Here is a 23895-nt window from a genome sequence, read left to right on the forward strand (position 1 = left end):
TATATGGCAGTAGAATTAGTGTTAACATAATTTTGACTCACTCTGTATAGTATTTATTTAAAGAGCTTCTATAAAAAAAGCTAAATTTCCACCTGGGGACAAATAAAATTCTATCTATCTATCTATAGATCGCTAACTCAGGCTCTGTTTACATCCTGGGATAGTTTCTACTGGTGTAGCAGCCACGTGATATACTTTGGATTGATTTATGGAATTAAAATACTGCTAACTCACTGCTCCAACATTTGTTAATAATAATTACAAAATGTACTGTGCTAAACTTTGGTACCTTGGAAACAATATGGTAGATGTATACCGCAGCTACGGTTTTGTTATTTTCATACCCTATATTACAGTATTGTGCATACTTCTGTCAGACAGATCTCATCTGCTGCATTCACCATTTCAGTTGTTGTCATCAGGTAACAAGTTCAGGGTTCCAAAAATAAAAAGCCAATGGTTCAAATACTCTTTCATTCCAACTGCTATTAATCTTTTAAATAAGTTTCATTTTAATAAACATCTAAAGGCTTAAATTGTGTGATGAACAGTTATTATTTGTATCAGTCATCAGTCAAATCGATATGGTGGTTTAATTTTCATATATTTGATCTAATGTTTAACCACATGTATTTTGCTCCCTAATATATTATTAATAATAACAATAAACACCTTTCTAAACACTCAAGGACACCGAACAATAGACAAAACACAGATTATAAACAAAAGTAAAATACAAAAGTTAAAATCAGACAGAGCAATTATATTATGTTTATTTGTACTAAGTTTACGTTAAATAGCCGTGTTCTTTGTGATATGTTTTTATTGTTATGTCGTGGTCTCTTCTATAAAACCAAATTTTCCTATTGAAACAATAAAAATGGAATTTAATTACTTTAGTTATTTGTATTATTTTCCTTTTATTTCAGTGTTAAAATTAACTTTGTAACTGTAAGTTATTTTTTTAAATGAGCTCGTCTGATAATTACACTTTACCAATGATAAGGAATACAATAATACAGCCTACATAGCAAGTTGTAGTAGGACAAGGGCTTGGAGAAAAGTTATCGCCAAGTACGAGATCAAGCCCTGCGCCTAAGCAATTTTTTCAAGGATCTGCCCATAGGTGCCCCCTAGTGGTGTGGCCCATTTCCTCCCGTGCCTTATATCTTGTCTGTCACTGCAGTCTTTTCGGCTTGTTAATTACAGATAGACGTGTAGAAGCTACTAGGAAAATGGAGGGTGGACATAGAAATCTGCGGTCGCTGACCCCCGAACTCCTCTTGCTGCTGTTCGTGCCATGCTTGCTGGTTAGTGCACACGAGACGGCGAACGCTAAGAAAGAGCAGGAATGCTACAATTACGCTGGAGGACATGTGTATCCGGGGGAAGCCTTCAGAGTCCCCGTGTCGGACCACTCGCTGCACCTGAGTAAAGCAAAAAGTGGGTATTGTGCGGTCATCTATGACCTCTGAGTTTTGCTTTAATTAATGAAAAGTAGTTCTGTCCTCGTGGTTGTTTTACTTTGTGCCTGGTTTAGACAGACAGATGGAGAAAACAAACATCCGCCACAGGCCCATTTAACGTAGATATTATGTTTCTAATAGAAAATGCAATTAGTGGACACCTAAAAGCAATACGTTAATGGTTTTAAAATAGATACCTAATTCGCTGTCATGTAACCTTCAGGATCACTTTGCAAACTCCGATCGCTTTGCATTTCCAATTCCTTCATCTTGCACTGTATACATAATAAATGATGCAATCCTCGTATTTTGAATGAGCTAACGTGTTAGCAATTGGAAGTTGTTTTTTATTTACATGATCTATCATTATCAAACCCGCTTGAGTTAAGGGTTAAGTTTAATACTTATTCAATGTTGCTTTGTTTTTAGGAGTAAAAGCACGCGTGTTTTGCGATTACAGGGCTACACGTATAAAACACTTTTTTTAGATTGCACGAGCCATTCACATGTATTTTTTCTATTAAATTTTAATTGAAATGCACGTTTAAAAAAAAAAGGATGTGTGGTTCATTGTTAAAATTCTTCGCTTAGGACACGTCACTTACAGAAAAGGCGACGTCAGGTTTTGGTCACTGCAGCTCTGAGCGCGGATTTGTTTAAAGCGACAGTCCGCTTTAGGTAATTCACCGTGTGCAACCGGAACTGGGTCCTTCTCGACGAACAACATTGGTTCCGCTTGCACGGTTTTTCATAGACATATGTTGCACACAGTGTTGCCAACTTAGCGACTTTGTCGCTATATTTAGCGACTTTTCAAATCCCTCTAGCGACAATTTTTTTAAAAAAGCGACTAGCGACAAATTTGGCGACTTTTTCTTGTGTTACTGGAGACTTTTGGAGACTCTAATGTGTCTGTACTGACTCTTCTCAACTTGCCACAGCAGCTGCCGCTGCCGTCCCCTCCCTCGTCCCAAAGCACTCACAGACAGGCCCGTCCTCTCGCAGGAGTCCCCCCCCCAGCTGCAGTTACAGCAGGAGATGCTCACTCCTACGAGTCTCGACTGCAAATGAATTGCCCATGCGCAAATCCGCCGTTAAGTGATCCCGCCCTGGCTTGTAAGCGGAATGTAAATTAAAAAATATATATATATAAATAGTAAAATATATATAGTAATATATATTTATATATCTGTGTATAAAAACTACGACGGTACGACGGAGCTTTAGTGCCACGTTAAAAATAAAAAAATATGTAAATCTACAAGAATAAACTCAATGTTATGAGATAAAAGTCGAAATCTTACAAATGGGTTTGTCAGATACAAATACACATTCTTACCATATTTCAAGCTTCAAATAAGTGTCACGTAACTTTATGAAAGCCATATGACAGAATTGTTTCTTACTTTCGGTTTCTGAATTTGCAAATAACTTGCATGTGCAGCGTGAATTATGCAAATTACGTGATGACGTCATCTAGCGACTTCTACGACAGCTAATAGCTACTTTCCTTACTGACGAGTTGGCAACACTGGTTGCACAGTCGACACGATACGTCAGCGCGTCTGCCCTATTGCGAGTGGCAACAATGACATTCAAACTAATACAGGTAGACGTGGAAACGTGGTTTTCTGATGAAAAAACAATAACTTTTAAAACAGTATCGTTTACATACAACAGATTTTGGCGAATTGTTTAAATGTAATTATTTATATATAATTATTATTAAATAATTCCTCCCATATCAGTAACATTTCTCGGACTGCCTTCGTCCATCTCCGAAACATTTCTAGACTTCGTCCTGTTCTTACACAACACAGTACTGAAGTAACGGTTAATGCCCGAGTCACCTCACGTATAGATTACTGTAATGCTATTCTATCCGGCATCCCACAAAAACCTATCCATGGCTTACAACTTCTTCAAAATTCAGCTGCCAGGATAATAACCTTCTGTTCTAAATCCACTGAACATGTTACACCTACTCTCTCTCAATTTCACTGGCTCCCTGTTAACTACAAATGCAATACAAAATACCGCTCTGAACATTTAAAGCCCCATCACTGATCTCCTACAGACCGACACTCCCTCTCGCTCACTCAGATCCTCATCTGCAGCTCTACTTTCTGTACCACACATCAGACTCAGTGCTATGGGAGCTCGAGCGTCTCTCCTTGTGCTCCGCAACTCGTGAATTCTCTTCCCTCATTTTCGTCAACTCGATTCAATAACACATTTTAAAAACTGTCCTCAAAACTTGTCTTTTCAAACTGGCATACCAATTGTGAATTTTGCATTGTTATGCCAGTAAGTAATCTTTGTTAGTTTGCTAATTATTGCTTTTTGATTTATCATTCTCTTGTTTAAATTTTACTAATGTTGTTTAATTTTATTGTAAGGTGACCTTGAGTGCTAAGAATGGTCTCCTATTAAATAAAATGTATTATTAATTATTGAGACAAAAACTTGACCAATGTCTGAAAGTCAAAATAGTAAGACAGCAACTGGCAGTCTGGTCTGTCTTAACAGTGAAATGATCCACTCAATGACAAAAATAAACAATTTTATTGTATACAAATTGGCTTAACAATTTCTGAAAACATTTCACTCATTCCTCTCTCAGTCTGTCTCTCACACACACAATGTAGTTAATTAAATATATAAAGGATAGGATCTAAAATCCATGAAACAGAACTGTCTTACATAGCTTTTTCGTGTGTTGCCACTCTGTAATTTGAGAGTATTCAGCCTGGCAATATGGTGCAGCCTTAGTTTGTGACAGACAGACACAACTAAAGACATGAGCATAAAATGATGGTTGTCAATTTCAAACTGTGTTTCCTCAATGTGCTCCCTGAGAAAAAACACATCATCTGAACCAATCTCAGCCCGAACAAACTGATTGATCAAGGATACACTGACAGCTTGCCCTAATGTCGACTGTCGGATAACACGCTCAGCTACTTTGACCACCTTGACTGTACCCTCAGAAGGAATCCTCAAACCTCCTTTGTTTTTTAGTGTGAGCAAGTGGTGGCTTTGGTCATATGATGCCGGTACAGCATCACAGGACTGCTTTCTCAAGATCCTGTCTAAGAGCTACCTCCCACTGCTTCCTGAGGTGGATTTCTTTGGGAAACCTTCAAAATTTGGGAAATGTGAACAGCTAACAACAATCTACATAGTTAGTGACTAAATATATAATTTAGCCAAAACATTGTTTGGATGCTCACTTTAGCACATAAATGCATATCTTTGCTATCTTAGCCTGGCGTAGCAAAAGCTAAAATTATAAAACGGATTTTCTAATGACCGAATATAACCAAAACAATTGTTCAGCCTTACCTATGAAATGTAATCCCCTGGGATCTGGTTTAGAGCGTACAGCGGTTTGTACAATCCCAAGCAGCACGTGTGACAGCTTTATCCATTACTTCACTCCACAGCAGTGCCAGTCGCAATATGGCGGCAACGTTGACGTACGATGCTGCTTGTCATTCGGCATCTAGTAATTCTATGTCTATGCGGTTTCCTGCTGCTGAAGTGCAAAGGCGTAAAAGAGGGATCTAGCGTGTATTTGTCACCAATATCTAAAGCAGCTTCTGTGTATATATGCTTCATTGAATTTATGTCAGAGTAACTTTAGAATCTTTACAGCTTACACTGACGATTTAACATTTACATGTTTTATGTATACAAGCAGCAAACTTATTTCGATGTGTTGAAATTAAAATGTAGATACGTGCTGCATTAGCACTGTTTTCGAGGGGTGTTTTAAATTGGTAGCAGCCATGTGTACGTACATACGCAAAAAGTCCATCACTGGTTCTAGCAAACTGCCTTCACAGCTCAATGAACTGTATACTCTTGGATAATAACTGCACTTTTTTGTGACAGCCATTTATTTTAAACTATCTGTGTTGTCTGGGTTTGCCTAGGACATTTTGTAACACAATGAGCATCTGGTTTAGTGCGTCAGTTAATCGGGGATACAATCATGGCCGAAATTATCGGCACCCCTGGAATTTTCCCAGAAAATGCACCATTTCTCCCAGAAACTTGTTGCAATTACAAATGTTTTGGTATACACATGTTTATTTCCTTTATGTGCATTGGAACAACACAAAAAAACTGATGACATTTCACACAAAACTGAAAAAACAGGCTGGACAAAATTATTGGCACCCTCGACTTAATATTTGGTTGCATGCCCTTTGGAAAAAATAACCAAAATCAAGCGCTTCCTATAACCATCAACAAGCTTGTTACACCCCTCAACTGGAATTTCCAACCACTCTTCTTTTGCAAACTGCTCAAGGTTTCTCAGATTTGAAGGGCGCCTTCTCCCAACAGCAATTTTGAGATCTCTCCATAAGTGTTCAATCGGATTTAGATCCGGACTCATTGGTGGCCACTTCAGAACTCTCCAGAGCTTTGTCTTCAACCATTTCTGGGTGCTTTTAGAGGTATGTTTGGGGTCATTGTCCTGCTGGAACACCCATGACCTCTGACGCAGACCCAGCTTTCTGACACTGGGCCCTACATTGCGCCCCAATATCTTTTGGTAGTTTTCAGATTTCATGATGCCTTGTACACAGTCAAGGTATCCAGTGCCAGAGGCAGCAAAACATCCCCAAAACATCTTAGAACCTCCACCATGTTTGACTGTAGGTACTGTGTTCTTTTCTTTGTATGCCTCATTCCGTTTTCTGTAAACAGTAGAATGATGAGCTTTACCAAAAAGCTCTACCTTGGTCTCATCTGTCCACAAGACGTTCGCCCAGAAGGAATTTGGCTTCCTCAAGTACATTTTGGTAAACTCCAGTCTGGCTTTTTTATGTTTCTGTGTCAGCAGTGGGTTCTTCCTGGCTCTCCTGCCATAGCGTTTCATTTCGTTCAGATGTCGACAGATAGTTCGAGCTGACACTGTTGCACCCTGAGTCTGCAGAACAGCTTGAATATGTTTTGAAGTTGATTGGGGCTGTTTATCCACCATTCGGACTATCCTTCGTTGCAGTGTTTTATCAATTTTTCTCTTCCGTCCACGTTCAGGGAGATTAGCTACAGTGCCATGTATTGTAAACTTCTTGATTATGTTGCACACAATGGACAAAGGAACATGAAGTTCTCTGGAGATGGACTTGTAGCCTTGAGATGGTTGATATTTTTCCACAATTTTTGTTCTCAAGTCCTCAGACAATTCTCTGACTGACTGATTCATTGACTTCATATATATACGGCCATAGCCTGCAGCTCGGTCGCCGTGTGAGGTGTAGTTGTGTCACCCATCACCACGCCTCCCACGTAGTTGGCTGCCTGCCTATATTGCATCTCCATCAGGATGCCTCTGACCCCGGGTGAGCAGAGTAAGGCTTAGCGGGCTGGTACCTGTGTGTGCCATCTGAGGGTAGAAAGCTGACATGAAGGCTAACTTCTACAAAAACAGACAGAAAAAGTAAACATTTGAAGACAACGGACAGGAGTTGAAACATACTTTATTTTTAAAAAAGAAAACTAAAAATAAATGGGGGAAAATTTTTTTAGAAAAAATTTTATTTAATAGTTCAAAAGTAGTACCAGTTTATTGAAGGTTGCAGTTGGCTGCATATGAGCAGCATTTCGGCTTGATCTTGTTTTTTCAGAAGTATAATAATAGAATAATTTCAACATTAAATAAGCAATATCAAATTATATTTCATATAAAAAGTGTTAGCCATTCTTTCTGTCCAATTATAATGAAATAAGGTATGCATTTTTTTAATATTATTTCATTTATGGAAGCAGAAAACAGTTTTTGACTTTCTTTGATGTTTTTATCGCCATTGTTTGTATTCTGCAGTTTAAGCTGATTACATTAAGAATTTGAAACTGATGCCATCTCTGTTAATTCTGCATTATTCTTTATTAGTTTGCATGACTGAGTTGTTCCTACATAATTATTTAGCTTGGATTTTTAAAATTATCACTCATCATAGTATTTTCTAAATGCGTTTCTTCCTATATATAGTATCATGACAAATACAGGGCTTAATTTCTAATAGTGTATATGTGAATATACTGTATGTATATGTGTGTGTGCATCTATTTAATATAGTGTAGGGTGGTCCAGATCTAATTATGCAATTTTCATTATGCTATAACTTATTAAGTTTATTACATAGAAAATCCCCCGAAAAATCCCGGACCATCGAGAAGTTTGCGAACTGATGACATGAAGAATCGGCGTCGCGCCGAAATGGAATCGTCCCCGCATAAATCAAAGTCATCCAGATGATCTGGATCTGCATAATTAGATCTGGACCACCCTGTATATGTTTGTACATATATGGTGTGTGTTTGTATATGAGTATCTATACTAATAAAAGGCAAAGCCCTCACTGACTGACTCACTGACTGACTCATCACTAATTCTCCAACTTTCCGTGTAGGTAGAAGGCTGAAATTTGGCAGGCTCATTCCTTACAGCTTACTTACAAAAGTTGGGCAGGTTTCATTTTGAAATTCTACACGTAATGGTCATAACTGGAAGCTATTTTTCTCCATATACTGTAATGGTGTTGAGCTCGAAAGCCGTGGGGGGGCGGAGTTTCATGTGACATCACGCCTCCCACGTAATCACGTGAACTGACTGTCAACGCAGTACGTAGAAAAACAGGAAGAGCTCCAAAAAGCGCTTAAGAAAACATGCATTATATAATTGAGAAGGCAGCGAAACAATAAGAAGCGAGCGAGTGACATATACAACCATATTCATGAGTGCTGCTACTTCGGAAACAAAGCACGGTGTAAACCTAAAGTTTAAATTAAGTTCATAGACACGCTGCCGCTGGCGTTTGTCATGCCCACGGGTAATGCGGGATACAAGTTTAATGAGAGGACGCAGGATATAAACGAGAGTTTTAATCACTTTGTAACTAAGTTAAAATTGCAGGTGAAGGGCTGTGCTTATGCAAATTCGAGACTGTGTTTGTGGGGATTGACAGTTAAAGGCGGGTGGGGGAGTCACGTCATCATCTCCCCTCCCATTCACCTCATTTCGCTCTGAGCTGAGCTCCGCAGCTAACGCAGTCTTACGGAAGTGACTTTGTGACGCTGCCACCAACTACTCACATAAAAATCCACAAGTTAATACACACGCTGTCTCTAGAGTTTCTCCACACTGAATCCTCCAGGCACTACTTACAAAAGGTTACGTTGAAAATCGTGTTACGTTATTTTTAAAATGTTTCCTTTTCTTAGCACAAGCACAGCTGAGAAGCTTCGATGCATGTGCTCCATAACGCGTTAAAAAATAATGCATTTAATCACACTTTCAATTCCAAGCAAAGGGAACTTCTGTCAATGCATGATTTCCTGGTACACCGATTACATTGATCAGCACTTCCCGATTCATTTTACCCTCGCACCCCCTTGGTTTGAGAAGAAGTATGAAAAAAATTTGAGGTTAACACAGAAAAACAGATCATCAATTGAATCTTTATGAATAATCGATTCGCCATCAATAATTCTTTAGGTAAAGCCATACTTGGTGTAATCCTCCTTCCATTTTATAAATTTTCCGCCACTAGCCATGATTAAATTCAGGCAGGCAGGCGACAGCTCAATAGGTCGAATTTGGATATAAGTAGGTTCTATTTAGTTGCCAGAAATATCTTTGGTAGGAATGGAAGTTGAATTTAGTCTTTAAATTTCTATGGTAAAGAAAAAGTTATGCAATGATGACTAAATTTAACTATATAAAGTCAAAACGTGTATATATAAAGTCATTCCCAAATATATAAAGTCAAAACTTGATTATATAAAGTCACTGTCGGAATAAATATAGTTAAAACTTGAATATATAAAGTCAGCATCGGTATATATAAAGTCAAAACTTGTATCTGAATATATAAAGTCAAAACTTGAATATATAAAGTCAGCGCTAGAATATCCATCAATTTCCCAACCCGTTGATTCCGACCACAGGGTCACGGGGGTCTGCTGGAGCCAAATTCCAGCCAACACTGGGCGCAAGGCAGGAACCAATCCTGGGCAGGGCACATGCATCATTTTCAAAACTTTAACCGAACAGTGTTTTTTTAATTTATTTTTCTGAATACGTTTTTGTTAACTTAGTTCAGTTCAGCGTCGTTTCAAACAATATATTTTGACTTTGACTTTATATATTCAGGAATGAGTTTATATACTCCGATGTTGACTTTATATAATCAGGAATGACTTTATAAATTCCGACACTGACTTTATATATTCAGGTTTTGACTTTATATTTTCAGAAACAAGTTTGACTTTATGTATTCTGACAGTGACTTTATATATTCAAGTTTTGACTTTATATATTCTGACGCCGACTTTATATATTCAGAAAATCAATGTATTTGCCTGTTTGGCACACCATAGTATATGTGTGTGTGTGTATATATGTACACATGTATGTATATATAGATATATATATATATATATGGCAGCAACACTCATGACAATGACAAAACAATTACATTGTCAATCATGTTACGTTATTTTTTAAATTTTTCCTTTTCTTTTTCATAACTTCTTTTACACACTACTTCTCTGCTGCAAAGCGCGGGTATTCTGCTAGTAAAATAATATAAGCAACAAATCATGTTCAGATAGATGGATGTTACATCACCCATATATATTCTGTTGGTCTGAGTGTAAACTTTGTAGGAAAAATAATATTGTACGTATCTGAATACAATGTCATTCCATAATGCCTCAGTAATATACTTTCTCTTTTCTGTCCACAGTTTCAAAACCTGCTCCGAATTGGGAAGGAACAGCTGTTATTAATGGAGAATTTAAAGAGCTGAAACTTTCAGACTACAAAGGAAAATACCTTGTTTTCTTTTTCTATCCTCTTGACTTGTGAGTATTCTGTTCAAAAAGTTTGGATAAACCTGTGAGTAGAAAGTGAAAAGATAATACTTCTGTCTTTTTTGTAGAGGTTAGGTCCCCATGCAGAGCCATATCACACCAAGATAATTTTGTATTTCTTAATAACGTAATGCTGCAATTTTGGTGTTTTTAATCTTTTTAAAATCATTACATGAATTGCAATGTGAAAGTATAAAGAAACTGAATTAGAAATATGAAAAGCCTTTGCCCAAAAAGCAACCATTTTACATTGGAGACTGGAATCTTGGCCAATAAATGAGGATGAGTGGCGGGCCTTCAATTCAAAAACACAATCCCATATGAACAGGATTCCCTGTTTGTGCACTACTTTCATTATACAGGGGTATTTATTTAACAATATTTTAATAATAAATGCTTTTCATTCTCAACATTATGAGCATTGAACTGAATGACTTGACATCAGGATTATGTGACATGAGATTTTTACATGGTCATTTTTAATACTATTTGCTATTGTCTAGCGTTAGTCACCATAGGTTCCCATTCTATCAGAAACCTTGTTATCTCCAGTCTCCGTGTAAATACTAGATTAACAGTTTATCTTGGCCATCACTACAACTATATGGGGTAAGTAAATTTAAAATTGTGTATTTTTTGGTGGAATATTAATTTAAGCAGAAATCTACCTATATTGTAATTTTGTTTAATATAAAAAATGGCAACACTACAAAGATCCATATGAATTCTAAAATACCTGAAAGTTCATGTCCTTTTGGGGAAATATAAATGCAACAGAGTTGAGTCTTTCTGTAGTAAAACCCTTAATCTGAAGTATCAAAATTTAAAATTAAATATCAAGAGACCACAAAAAATTAACATCACCCACAGCCTGAATTGTAAACCAGGTATACAATAATAACATTAATTCCATCACATTGCATAGCTTAAAAAAAAAAAAAAAAATGAAGGTAGTGGAAAACATGAAAAATATGTAAATAAAGTGTTGCTAGCCAAAAATGTGTCTTGACTTTTTCAAGGTTAAATTAGTTTTTTTACTTAATGTAAATACACACTTATGTAATACTTGAGCTCCATAACATTTATATTTGCCATGATTAAAATAAACAGTTTCCCTCCCTTATGTATAACTGAAATGTGTGCTGTGTCATGATTTGTTTCAAACATTTTGTTTTCATGTCCTGTACGTAGAAGTTGCTATTCTTTCCTTCCTTCTGACCATGTGATTCTATTTTTTGTCAGTGCTTGATACCATCATAAGCACATTGCTGTCCTTAGGCCATCACCTACCATGCTTCCCATCCAAATTCATAAACCTGGACATTATATAACACAGAAATATATTTCATAAGTACTGCTTATCTCATCAAGTGGCGGCCCATTTCCCAAACTAAACAGAAATTCAGCTGTGTTAAATGTGACATTCACATGATGTAAAGCTGAACTGTAAACTTTGTTGTAGAGTTTTAAATTGCACCTCTGAAGTTGGATAACATTGTTGGGATGTAGTGTAACATGACAAAACACATTGAGAAGAAATATAAGCAAATGGAATATTAAATCTTTGAAGTCAAGCAATGATAATTTTATAAAACTATGTGTTGTTTATAACTTTTTTTTTTTTTCCTTGCAGTACTTTTGTCTGCCCCACAGAGATCATCGCCTTTAGTGACAGAGTCCATGAGTTCCATGCCATTAATGCGGAGGTGGTGGCTTGCTCAGTAGATTCCCAGTTCACACACTTAGCTTGGTAAGAAACTAACTATAGGAATGTTATGGGCAAGAAAAACAGAAATTATGATAATAACTTGTGTGTACATTACAAAATAGTGTAATGCAGCAGAGCAAGGGTGCATTTGCAATACAATATTTAAGGTATAGTTTGCACAGTAACTAAACTATGTTTATTCAATTTTATTTATTTAGTTTCTTATTATAATTTTATTGTAATCATTCCATACAGATAGATCAATTTTTACAAATAATAGGATTGAAAACAAATCAACCCAACCACCCACCCATGGGAAAAAGAGCATGACCAACGGAGTAAAACTTAAAGCTGGTCAAAATACATACATTGATTAGTTTAATAGGCAGATAAAAAAAAGGAATATGGAAAGAGAGTCTTTTTCTTCGGTGCTTTAATAGCTTATTCTAAAATATTATTGATTAGATCCTGCCAGGTTTTGAAAAAGTTCTGCACAGATCCTCTAACTGAGAATTTATTTTTTTCCAATTTCAAATAGTGTAAAACATCAGTTACCCACTGACTTAAAAGAGGAGAGTTTAATTCAATTTTATATCCATTCTCTGAACCCATTAAGTCCAATTTGAGGTTGCAGAAGGCCTATGCCTATCCAGTAGCACTGAGTAAATGTCATTCCATATTTAATTATAAAACTATTGTATTAGTGGGCATGGAGTGTTAAGACTGCTGACTTGCATTAAGGTGGCCAGGGTTCACATCCTGTGTCCTCCATGTGTGGAGTTTGAATGTTCTCCCTGTGGCTATGTGGGTTTTTTTTTCTTTCTTCAGTGACATTCCATTAAAATGTTAATCTTAGTCATTTTATTAGATTATTTTAGGGAAGTACTCATTAAATGCAACATTAATCTAATTAGCCATAAAGAGCAGAAATGTGTGTTATTTAAATTGATCTATTCTCCTGTATAATCTGGTTTCTTCCCATATGCCAAAGATCTGCAGCTCAAGGTAAGTACTGATTATGTATTGGCCCTGAATGATTTTGGGTGTGTAGAGTTGTGTGAACTGCGACAGACTGGTGCTGTGGCCAAAGTTGTTTCCTTTCTTGCACCCAATGCTGCCGCTACCACAGCCTAAAAGTGGATTAAGTGCTTTTAATAATGATTCTATGTCGATATTCAAATGTTGCATAATGATAACATTATGTTGAGTAATTATGTAGTTGATAAATTGTTTTTTGTTGATATTATACATGCTGAATCACTCTTAAAATGAAAAGAACAACAGAGACCAGACACACAAGGTTGCCAAGTAAAACTGTGAAATTAAGGAAAGGATTTGTGCTATGTTCACCCTGCTTCCATCACTGTTGAAAATGAGTTGCATTTACAGGCTTTGTTATAAGGTCATGTAATCTCACTGGACACTTTATTAGGTACTCCTGTTTGACTGTTTGTTAATGCAAATGTCTAATCAGCCAACCACATGGCAGTAACTCACTGCATTTAGGCATGTAGACATTGTCAAGATGGCCTGCTGAAGTTCAAACCAAGCATCAGAATGGGGAAAAAAGGAGATTGAAGTGGCTTTGAACATGACATGGTTGTTGGTGCCAGGCACGTTGGTCCGAGTATTTCAGAAACTGCTGATCTACTGGGTTTTTCACGCACAACCATCTCTAGGGTTTACAGAGAATGGTCCGAAAAAGGTAAAATATCCAGTGCGTGGCACTTCTCTGGGTGAAACTGCCTTGTTGATGCCAGAGGTCAGATGAGAATGGCCAGACTGGTTTGAGCTGGTGGAAATGCAACAGTAACTCAAATAATCACTTGTTACAACAGAGGTACGCAGAAGAGCATCTCTGAATGCACACCACGTCGAACCTTGAAGCAGATAGGCTACGGCAGTGGAGACTACACCATGTGCAACTCCTGTCAGCTATGAACAGGCAACTGAGTCTACAATTCACACTGGCTCCCCAAAATTGGTCAATATAAGATTCAAAAAACGTTGCCCGGTCTGATGAATCTTGATTTCTCCTATGCCATTTGGATGGAAGGGTCAGAATTTTGCGTCAACAACATGAAAGCATGGATCCATCCTGTCTTGTATGAACAGTTCATGTTGTTGGTGGTGGTGTAATGCTGTGAGGAATATTTTCTAGGCACACTTTGGACCCCTTAGTACCAACTGAGCATCATTTAAATTCCACAGACTACCTGAGTATTGTTGCTGTGACCATGTCTATCCCTTTATGACCGCATTGTACCCATCTTCTGATGGCTACTTGCAGCATGATAACACACCATATCACAAAGCTCAAATCATCTCAAACAGGTTTGTTGAACATGACAATGAGTTCAGTGTACTCAAATGGCCTCCACAGTCACCATACTGTATCTCAATCCAATAGAGCACCTTTGACATGTGGTGGAACGGGAGATTCATATCATGGATGTACAGCCAAAATATCTGCAACAACTGTGTGATGATATCATGTCTGTATGGACCAAAATCCCTGAGGAATGTTTCCAGCACATTGCTGAATCTATACCATGAAGAATTACAGTAGTTCTGAAGGCAAAAGTGGGTCCATCTCAGTTCTGACAAGGTGTACCTAATAAAGTGGCCAGTGAGTGTATGTGTACAAGCAAGCAAGGAGCAAAATTTGTATTTTTATAAACAATAAATGTGTACATAAATGTACAAAAATCTGAGAGAGTAAAAAAATGTGCATTTTGAATGCACTTAAGGAGAGCACAGTGCCATGTTTGATTGCATACCCTTTAAGACATTCGTACTTGTGCAGTTGTACAGTACATTTTTTTATTTTTATTTGGATATATACTGTATATGTTAACTGTTGCCTCAATAATTAATCAAAACATCAAGAAATTTATATTAAATTCAGTTCTTGCAAGCTTAGGAATGTTTTAATATGTCATCAACCACTCTGACTAAACAGAGAGTTTGCTTATATATATATGATGTAATAGTATACATAACCTTTTGCAGAGTGCCTTTAGAAAATGTATTTAAAAGAAATTAACGACAGTGCAGAAAGTGATGCAAAGAACATAAAAAGTGGCATTTTTTTATGTCTCACCTGCTTATGACAAATACTAAACTTGTAATGTGAAGTTCCATTCTTGGGACATTTCCCACCTTATGCCACTCTGCATTATCCTTCTGTAGAAGCCAAGAGATGCACCTCCAGATCAGTGCCAATGTTTAAAGAGCTGGCATTGTTCAAATATTGCGCCAGTATATTTAGAGCCACAAAAAAACACTCCATACTGTGCCACCAGCTTGCTTTGTCGACTCCTGGTAGGATGGGCCAGGTGCCCATATGAATTTCTCTCTGTAGGAAGTCAACATTTATTGGTTATTTTTCACATTTTTCCAGTGTTTATACTCTTTATTCCACTGCAATTATACATTTCTCCTTTCTTGAGATAATAAGGTATTGTGCTTTCTAATATGACTCTTTCAGTAACAGTATTTTACGTGACTTTCTGTTGAATGAGTCTGTTTTCTAATAATGTACAACCTCTATTGGATACTTTAATTTTTCAGTCAGCTTTCAGCTACAGGGCTGACATTACTTGGATGTTTTGCGAAATCTTTTGCACATTCAAGGCCACTTTAGTTTTGTGTGTTCACCCTCTGCATTTCAGATAATTGTACTTAATGAGAAAGTGTACCCAATAATGTAACAACTTGGTGTGTATGTGAACTTTTTAATATTTTCAGATTTACATATATGTTTAATTTACACAGTTTTAAATAGGGATATACGCTGTTCCCATGCACAGATGAGTTCTCCTTCAGCCCTTCTAATCATAAAGAACCGGAGAGTGTTGCACTGGCTCAGATAAGTGGGTAACCGATCCATTACGATATCTTTTACACTTTGCAAACCACATATGGTGTTCAGTACTATACTTTGATCTTTTCTGGTCACATATTGCTGATAAACTAGGATATATTTAAATGTTTTTCCGTTTATTGCACAAAGTACTATACACATTCTAAAGTTATAACAAAGTGACATTTTCTCTGGTAAAGTTAAAGACGTTTAGCTACTTCACAGGAGTGTATATTGTAAAATCTTTAAACTAGTGAGTAACTATCTTTTGTTTCCTTATATAAAGGATAAATACACCTCGGAAGCAAGGCGGGCTTGGAACTCTAAAGATCCCACTTCTTTCAGATCTCACACACCAGATTTCAAAAGATTATGGGGTATACTTGGAGGATCAAGGTCATACTCTCAGGTAATTTTTTTCTATTACAGAAAGGTAGTATTCATATTTTTAAGTATATGTACTCTTACTGAAATAATTTTATCTTTGATGTTCATTTCATTTTTTTAAATAAATGATTGGGTATAACACTAATGAACAGGTTCTCTTGTAAAATGAATGAGACTAATAGTAGCAAGAATTTTGTTGTATAAATTATTACAGGTTATTACATGTCGGCCCTTCCATCCCAAGAAGCATTCTTGGAAAGTGTCATCTGAGAGATCTGTCAGTGCATTGGTTACAGTTGTTCTGATGGTTTCAGTCCCATGTCATTCATTTAGTGAAAGACCTTGTATATATCATTGTAGTACAAATAGATAAATGAGATGGGGGGAATATTTGTGTTTGATGTTGTTTTGTATCGTTTTCCAGGGGCTTGTTTATTATAGACAACAAGGGAGTTCTAAGGCAGATCACAATGAATGACCTCCCAGTAGGGCGTTCTGTAGACGAAACACTACGATTGGTGCAAGCATTCCAGTATACAGATAAACATGGAGAAGGTAAATGCAACTAAAATTATTCTGTGCATTTTTAAGCCAAAGTAGAATATAATCATTTTAAACCAGTGTTTCCCAAACTCGGTCCTGGGACCCCCTGTGGCTGCAGGTTTTTGTTCCAACTAGCTTCTGTTTTTAATTGAACTCCTTGGCTAATTAAGAGAACTGATATATCCCAAGTTCTGTGTTTAGGGAACAATATAGAAATTAGAAAACTAAGTTTGCTAAAAAAAAAAAAAAATATTAAAATGTACCAATGTATATAGGAATAATGTATTTTTTTCTTCTTAACAATATTTTCATCTTAATTTTCATCCTACTCTTCAAGGTGTTCTAATTGTTTAATTAATCCATTATTTACTAATTAGTGTGTCTGACTCTAAAGTAGTTGCTGCCTTTGATTATTCAGTGTTGTTTGTCTGTGTGTCTGATCTGCTCGTTTTAAGTTGTCATTAATAAGCTACAACGAAGGGGGAAAAAACTGCACAGAGAAAGGGCAAAGTATAATGAAATCAACAAAAGAGAGTTAAGCATTTAAATCTATAGCAAAAGCTGAAATATTTATAAATGTCTTATAAATGTAAAATCATGCTGCTGTGCTTTTCTGAATGTAGAATAAAAGAAAAAAAAATACCAGCTAATGAAATGAGATCAGTGTTATCAGGTGTTGTCACATAAACCTGCAGTCACAGGGGGTCCCCAGGACCGAGGTTGGGAAACACTGGTTTAGAGAGTCATAAATAAGTTTATGTTAATTCTGCTGATGACAAAGTGCAAGACAAACTGAGACTCACTACAGTATTCACTACAGTGTAGAATAAGCAAAGAACATTAAGTATTTCAGTAAAGAAATAAACAAATAAATGTGTTTATGTGATTAGAATTCAAAAAATGTAATAACATGCATGTCTCTTTTAAACTACTTTGACTCTCTAATTGTAATTATTTTAAACACACTAATATTAAAGGATTAATGCCAATATTTTTTTTTTGCTAGTATGTCCTGCTGGATGGAAACCTGGAAGTGATACGGTAAGTGAATAAAATGTTACTTTATTAAAAATTACAATCACCATTACTTAATTTTACAGCCCATAGTTGGCTAATATGGTAACAATGCAAAGGTAAAAAAAATGCTTATTTGAAAAGTTGTGTAATGAATCTGCAAAACTGAATAGAGACTTTGTGAGTTAAGAAATATGTAGAAGAAAGGGGTTTTGAGTTTCTTCTTCTCATGTTTACTAGTTTGTTGTGTTGAGAGCTGTGGTGGTATCAAGCTGGACAGGGCAGATCTAAACTCAACACAGCAACTCCGGGGTAATTCAAATTCGCTGTCCAGAGTGAGCCTTTCTTGAGTCGCCCCTTAGTGCATCGTGCTGCATATAAGTATGGTGGATGGTGCCCAGAGGGCTTTCTCTCTAGATACCCAAGTTTCCCTCAATCTCAAACAGCAGAACCTCAGATCTTCTTGCCTTGGGAAAAGAGAATCCTGCAGCTCTGTAGTAGGAACCTCATGCAGGCTACTTATGCCTCCGGTCTCAAATCTTTTGGTAACACCACAAGGCTTGTGACAATAGGCATGGATAGAAACCGAGACAGACTGATAAAATGTCCAAGAACCTTGTCTTCCACTTCACCACTTTCTAGTAAAACATTGCTAAGCTTTGATTGCATTAACATAAATTGTGTGTTTTACTATCTGTACACTGTAATTTGTGAGGGAGACCATGAAGGATTTAATTTGGGACAGCAGTTGTCCCTTCGCCTGCCAGGTGTGATTCTGTGTTTCCTGGCCTCAGATTTTAAAGGTGCCAATTCCCGTCTCCATCATGTAACACTCAACTTTAACTTGCTCCACTGCATGCCAGAATTAACAGGTGGATGATGTAAACAGGGCTGTGCAATTTGCACACATCAAAGATTCAACCTCCGCAGTCCTAGACTAGATCCTCTCCAAGGCTTACCTGTATCCAAAAGTTGTGTCCTTATAATCAGAGATATAAAGGAAGGCGAACTGGCACTGTTGGCACAAATCTGTAGCCACGGTAAACACATTCAAATGAGTGGCAATAATGTAAGCACACCTTAAATGCACAGAACAAATGACACCCGGCAGCAGTCCTCCGAACTGTACTGCTATCACAACTCCTGAGATGTCTGCGACAGATCAAAGACTCCACATCCAGAATGTAATCCGTACTGCTCCTCCTGAGTCCAAGTCACCATTCTGGAAAACTGTCATAGGTAAGCCAAATACGAGTGACCCTTCTACGTCTGGGCATAACGTGGAGTTAATTTTTCTAAAAATGAGGACCTTCACACTCATCTACCAAACAGGGAATTAAGACTTTGTTTTAATTTATTGTGGAAGTAGCTTATAACACTCTAACATTATTTCATTGTCTTTGGTGTTTATAACCGGAATTAATTTACCCCAACTACTGTGGCGACCTAATTCACAAAAATGAGCCCCAACTCACCAGCTGTCTCTGGCACTGCTCTAACAAAAGCCAGGATAATCAATTATTGGCTCATGTGCAAGTTTTCTCTGGCACCAAACATTCTATAACAGTGTTTTTTGTTATTTTAAAATCGTGCAGAACCTGTACGTAAATGTCAGACATTTAAAAAAAAAAAAAAATCTGTCACGTAAAGAGAGTTTGAAGTCAGCAGGTACTAAATTCATGCTAACCCTTACAACATTGCCCGGTGAAATTTGTGTTTTGAAATCAGTAAATGTTCTGTATATTTTCTGTTCAGAATTAAACTTTGTAAGCTTCCTACATTTCCCCAAATTAACGAACAATAAAAAAAATGTAAATATCCCCTTATATATACAGCATCTAAAAGCATTTTACCTTCCCATGTCCTTCCTTTTGAAGACTGCCATGTCCTTTGGGTCAGTTTTGACCCAGCATTAGAATTTTAGTAAGTTTTCAACATAAAATATGCACTTAATTATCCAAATCAACATCAAGTCTAAATGTGAAGGTCCCTAAGGTCCTACTGTCTACCACATTACTTGGTAAATTATTGTATGTGTCTAGGTTCTCTGTGTAGAACATTATATACTTGTGTAGATTTTACTCTCCATTTAAGGCAGTTTGTGTGTTTACAACCCATAAAATATCCTTAATATCACTTGTTCTGAAACCTAGGATTGTCCATACTACAGGTTAAGATGGTCAACCAATATAAAAGAGGTTTGAGGTGAACCATCTAACATTCAGGGCACCTAAAAAGCTGTGTCAAAACGAAGTACAAAAAGACCTCTAAGGTACGGCATTGAGTCCGCATTTGAAAACATTATAAGGCTTAACAAGGCATGAGAGAAAATGAAATTCCTTGCATGTTTAGTGTTTTGTTTCTCAAGTCATTTTCATACAATTTACATGAAGATAATTAAATAACAAGTCCACATTTGGCACTTCAGTTGTAAAGTCAGTGCTTAGAAGTAGGGCAAGAAGAAGAGCCCTTCATAAAAAGCAAAGGGCGCAAATGGCTTAAAAGCAGCACTTCAAACGAAACGTGCTGTGAATCCAGTGGACACCGACTTGAAGTTGTAAAAGGACTGCTTTGTGAGCTACCGTTTTATAAAATCAAGTTGCGTATTTGGCTGTGTTGTTGTGCACAGAAGACACAAACAGACGTTGTCATTTCAGTTCGCTTGCCAGTACGATGTTATCAACAGTTTCAGTTTACTTTTTGTCATTTCTTTCAATTGAATGACCCTTTGTCCAGGTCTGAGAAGGGTGAAGTCTACAGGAAAAAAAGGACTCCTAAAAAAAAAAGGCAACACAAGACTGCAGGCATTCAGTTTTATTGCTGATTTGTTGGAGTGTAACATCTGCTTCATTTTGGCAATGTTACGGTCTACATGACGGTGTGCTTGAGGGCACACTGCTAGCGTCTGGCAGCATTGGTTAGCACTGTGAAAGGGTATCATTAAGCAGTGTGTGTGTTGCATTATTAAAACACCACTAACATTATGGTTGAAAGCTGCTGTAATATGACTTGTAAATTTAATTGATTTTTATTACATATTTATGCATTTCATTTTTACAAATTAAAAGGAGCCGCACATTTCTCTTTGCTTCTGAACCTTCTGATCTGGTAGAGGATCTTCACAATCCTTTTAATAGCCTTTGGTGTTCTGTGTACCCTAAAGTGACTGACATTATCAAAATGATTGGGAAGTCAAGGTTGTCTACTTTTTGTTTTGTTTATTTTCCAAAGTAACTGGCCTGTAAATTTCCAGGGACAGTCCTTAATGTCCTTCAGGCTGCAGTCCTTATGCGGTATCTACAGTGATCAGCCACAACGATAAAACCTCCGACAAGTGAAGTGAATGCCATTGATTATCTTATTACAGTGGCACCTGTCAAGGAGTGAGATATATCAGGCACCAAGTAAACAGTCAGTTCTTCAAGGTGACGTGCTTGAAGCAGGAAAAATGTGCAAGTGCAAAGATTTAAGCAACTTTTACAAGAGACAAATTGTGATGGCTAGACAACTGGGTCAGAGCACTTCCCAAATGGCAGGTCTTGTGGGGTGTTCTCTGTATGCAGTGATTAGTGCCTATCAAAAGGATGGATATCCGGATGAACCTGTGACAGGGTTGTGGGTGCCCAAGGCTCATTGATGTACATAGGGAGCAAACACCAGCCTGTCTTGTCCAATTCCACAGAAGAGCTACTGCAGCATAGATTGCTTAAAAAACATAATGCTGGCCATGAGATAGAGGTGTCGGAGCTCACAGTGCATCGTGACTTGCTGTGCATGGGACTGTGTGTCCGCAGACCAGTCAGAGTGCCCATGCTGAAAGCACTTATGATAGGCACATGAGTGTCAGAACTGGACCATAGAGCAACACAAGATGGTGGCCTGTCCTCATGAATCACGTTTTCTTCTGGGTGTGTGTGTGCACGTTGTTTATGTTAGGGAAGAGATGGCAGCAGGATGCAGTACGGGAAGACGGCAAGCCTGTTGAGGCAGTGTGATCCCATGGGCAATGTGCTGGGAAATCTTGGATCATGACATTCATGTGGAAGTTACTTTGACACGTTCCACCTACCTAAACATTGTTGCAGACCGTTCAAGGTGTCCTCCAAATTCCCCAGATCTCAATCTAATGATGGGTTGGATTGGCCTCAGAATACAGAAAAACTATACAAGAAATGGCAGAGCAGGCTCTCTTTATCTTAAGAGATTGCATTCCTTTAATGTGAGTAGTGGCCTCCTTCACATCTTCTATAACCCTGTGATGATCAGTGTGATTTTTCTATGCTGTGGTGTGTTGGGCTGGTAACATCATTTCAGGAGAGGCCCACCAAATAAACAAGTCAATTAAAAAGGCAAGCTCAGTTATGGGATGCATTCTGGACCCCAGAGGTTGTAGCAAAGGTGACTGAAGGCCATTATGAACCGCAGTACACCTTTATGATTGCTCACTGTGGCTGCTCTCTTATCTTCAGCCATGGTGGAAGTTTTCTTCTTTTTGAAATTCTGTGAATTTGTGATTTTTTTTGGTGTTGTTTGTTGTGCTTCTAGAGCTTCTATAAAGCTAAATTTTCCCCTTGGCACAAATAAATTCCTGTCTGTCCATCCATCCGTCCAACATGGACATAAAAGTAAACAAGTGTAACATTATAGGAATATCCCACTCAAATGCTATATTTACTTTTACACCATGTACTTTTTATTGATGGTTGACAAACATTTTTAGTCATGTTTTCATGCAGAATGGACAGAAAAAAACTGTACAACAGGTATCATGTTTTGAGATACAACTGAATAACTGACGTTTTAGAGTATGTGAAATGGGTAACGAGATCTTTTCTCAAACGATTTTGACATTGTTTGCCGTTGTACAGCACTGGTCACTGTTAGGTTTTCTTATATCATACTTTCTTAAATCTCCGTTCTGCATGAAAACATGAGATCAAAAGTTTTATTTGGCTGTCACTACAAACTCCATGGGGTAAGTAACATTTAACTCATCTCTCATTTCTGGGTGGAGTATTCCATTAAAGTGCACAGTGGCACTGTCGCCTAATCGACTGTGCATTTCTTATAGCTTTGGGTTACAGCGCCCTCTAGAGGGTCTGCCAGTTTCTACAGTCCCTCAGCTCTGTGATAAGAGGGCATACGGAGAATAATACACAAAGGGACAGATTCCTGCACTGGCATATACTGTACTTAAAAAGTAACAGAACTCAATTCCTTCTATACATTCATTTTCTGTTCCTTCTTTTCTTTGACAGATAATACCGGATCCTTCTGGAAAACTGAAGTATTTTGATAAACTTAACTAAACCACTACAGTCAAGTTTATTCAAGACTATATTTTCCTTTTGTAATTCAGTTGTCAGAATTCAAAATAAAGAAATTTTCCCTACAACATTTGAATCTTTTATTTTGGCGTATAACGCATTCACCTGAGGCCTACTTGTCATGCGGCCTTTCGCATTTTGCATTTCAAGGTTGAATTCAAATTCAGATTTCAAGATGAGTGGCACATTGCTGTGAAGAAGCAGTTTTATGTAGTGTGGTATTTTTGATAGCATGTCCTGGTTTATTGCTAAACTTCAAAATAATTGAGTTGATTATTCAAGGATGAATTATTCCAGCTCCCTGTTGGTGTTAACACTTCAGGCAGTAAATAAGTTAATTGCAGGCACCTGTTTGTTCATTTCCAGCTTTGAATTTTTAACAGAGAATCATGGTGGCGTTGTGCTCAATGCTGCCACCTTCTAGAATCGGAGTTCAGAACCAATGCCCAGCCACTTCCTGTGCAAAGTGTTCCCACGTTCCCAAATGAATGTGAATGCGGCCGATTACTGATTTTTAAATTGGCCCAGTCTGAGTGGCCAGGGTTGGTGCCCCTGACTTGTATATGATGTGGTCAGAAAATTCTCCCCACGCTGCTTGTGGGGCAGATAGGTACTACCCATTTTGTTTTGCTTTGGTATACAAGTCTTCTACTTAAGAAGCAGTTGCCAGACCCTCATTCATTGACATTTAAC

General features: G+C 37.4%; 1 protein-coding gene across 1 annotated transcript; it reads left to right on the plus strand.

Moving 5' to 3' along the window:
• Nucleotides 1–1143: 1143 nt before the first annotated feature.
• prdx4 (peroxiredoxin 4) lies at nt 1144–23270 on the plus strand. The gene is made up of 7 exons (XM_039745583.1): nt 1144–1443; nt 10232–10349; nt 11992–12108; nt 16218–16340; nt 16743–16873; nt 17868–17902; nt 23134–23270. The coding sequence occupies exons 1-7, from the start codon at nt 1236–1238 to the stop codon at nt 23182–23184; spliced, it is 783 nt and encodes a 260-aa protein (XP_039601517.1). The 5' UTR covers nt 1144–1235; the 3' UTR covers nt 23185–23270.
• Nucleotides 23271–23895: the final 625 nt, after the last annotated feature.

Source organism: Polypterus senegalus, chromosome 2 (genome assembly GCF_016835505.1).
Source record: "Polypterus senegalus isolate Bchr_013 chromosome 2, ASM1683550v1, whole genome shotgun sequence".
Lineage (NCBI taxonomy): Eukaryota > Metazoa > Chordata > Cladistia > Polypteriformes > Polypteridae > Polypterus > Polypterus senegalus.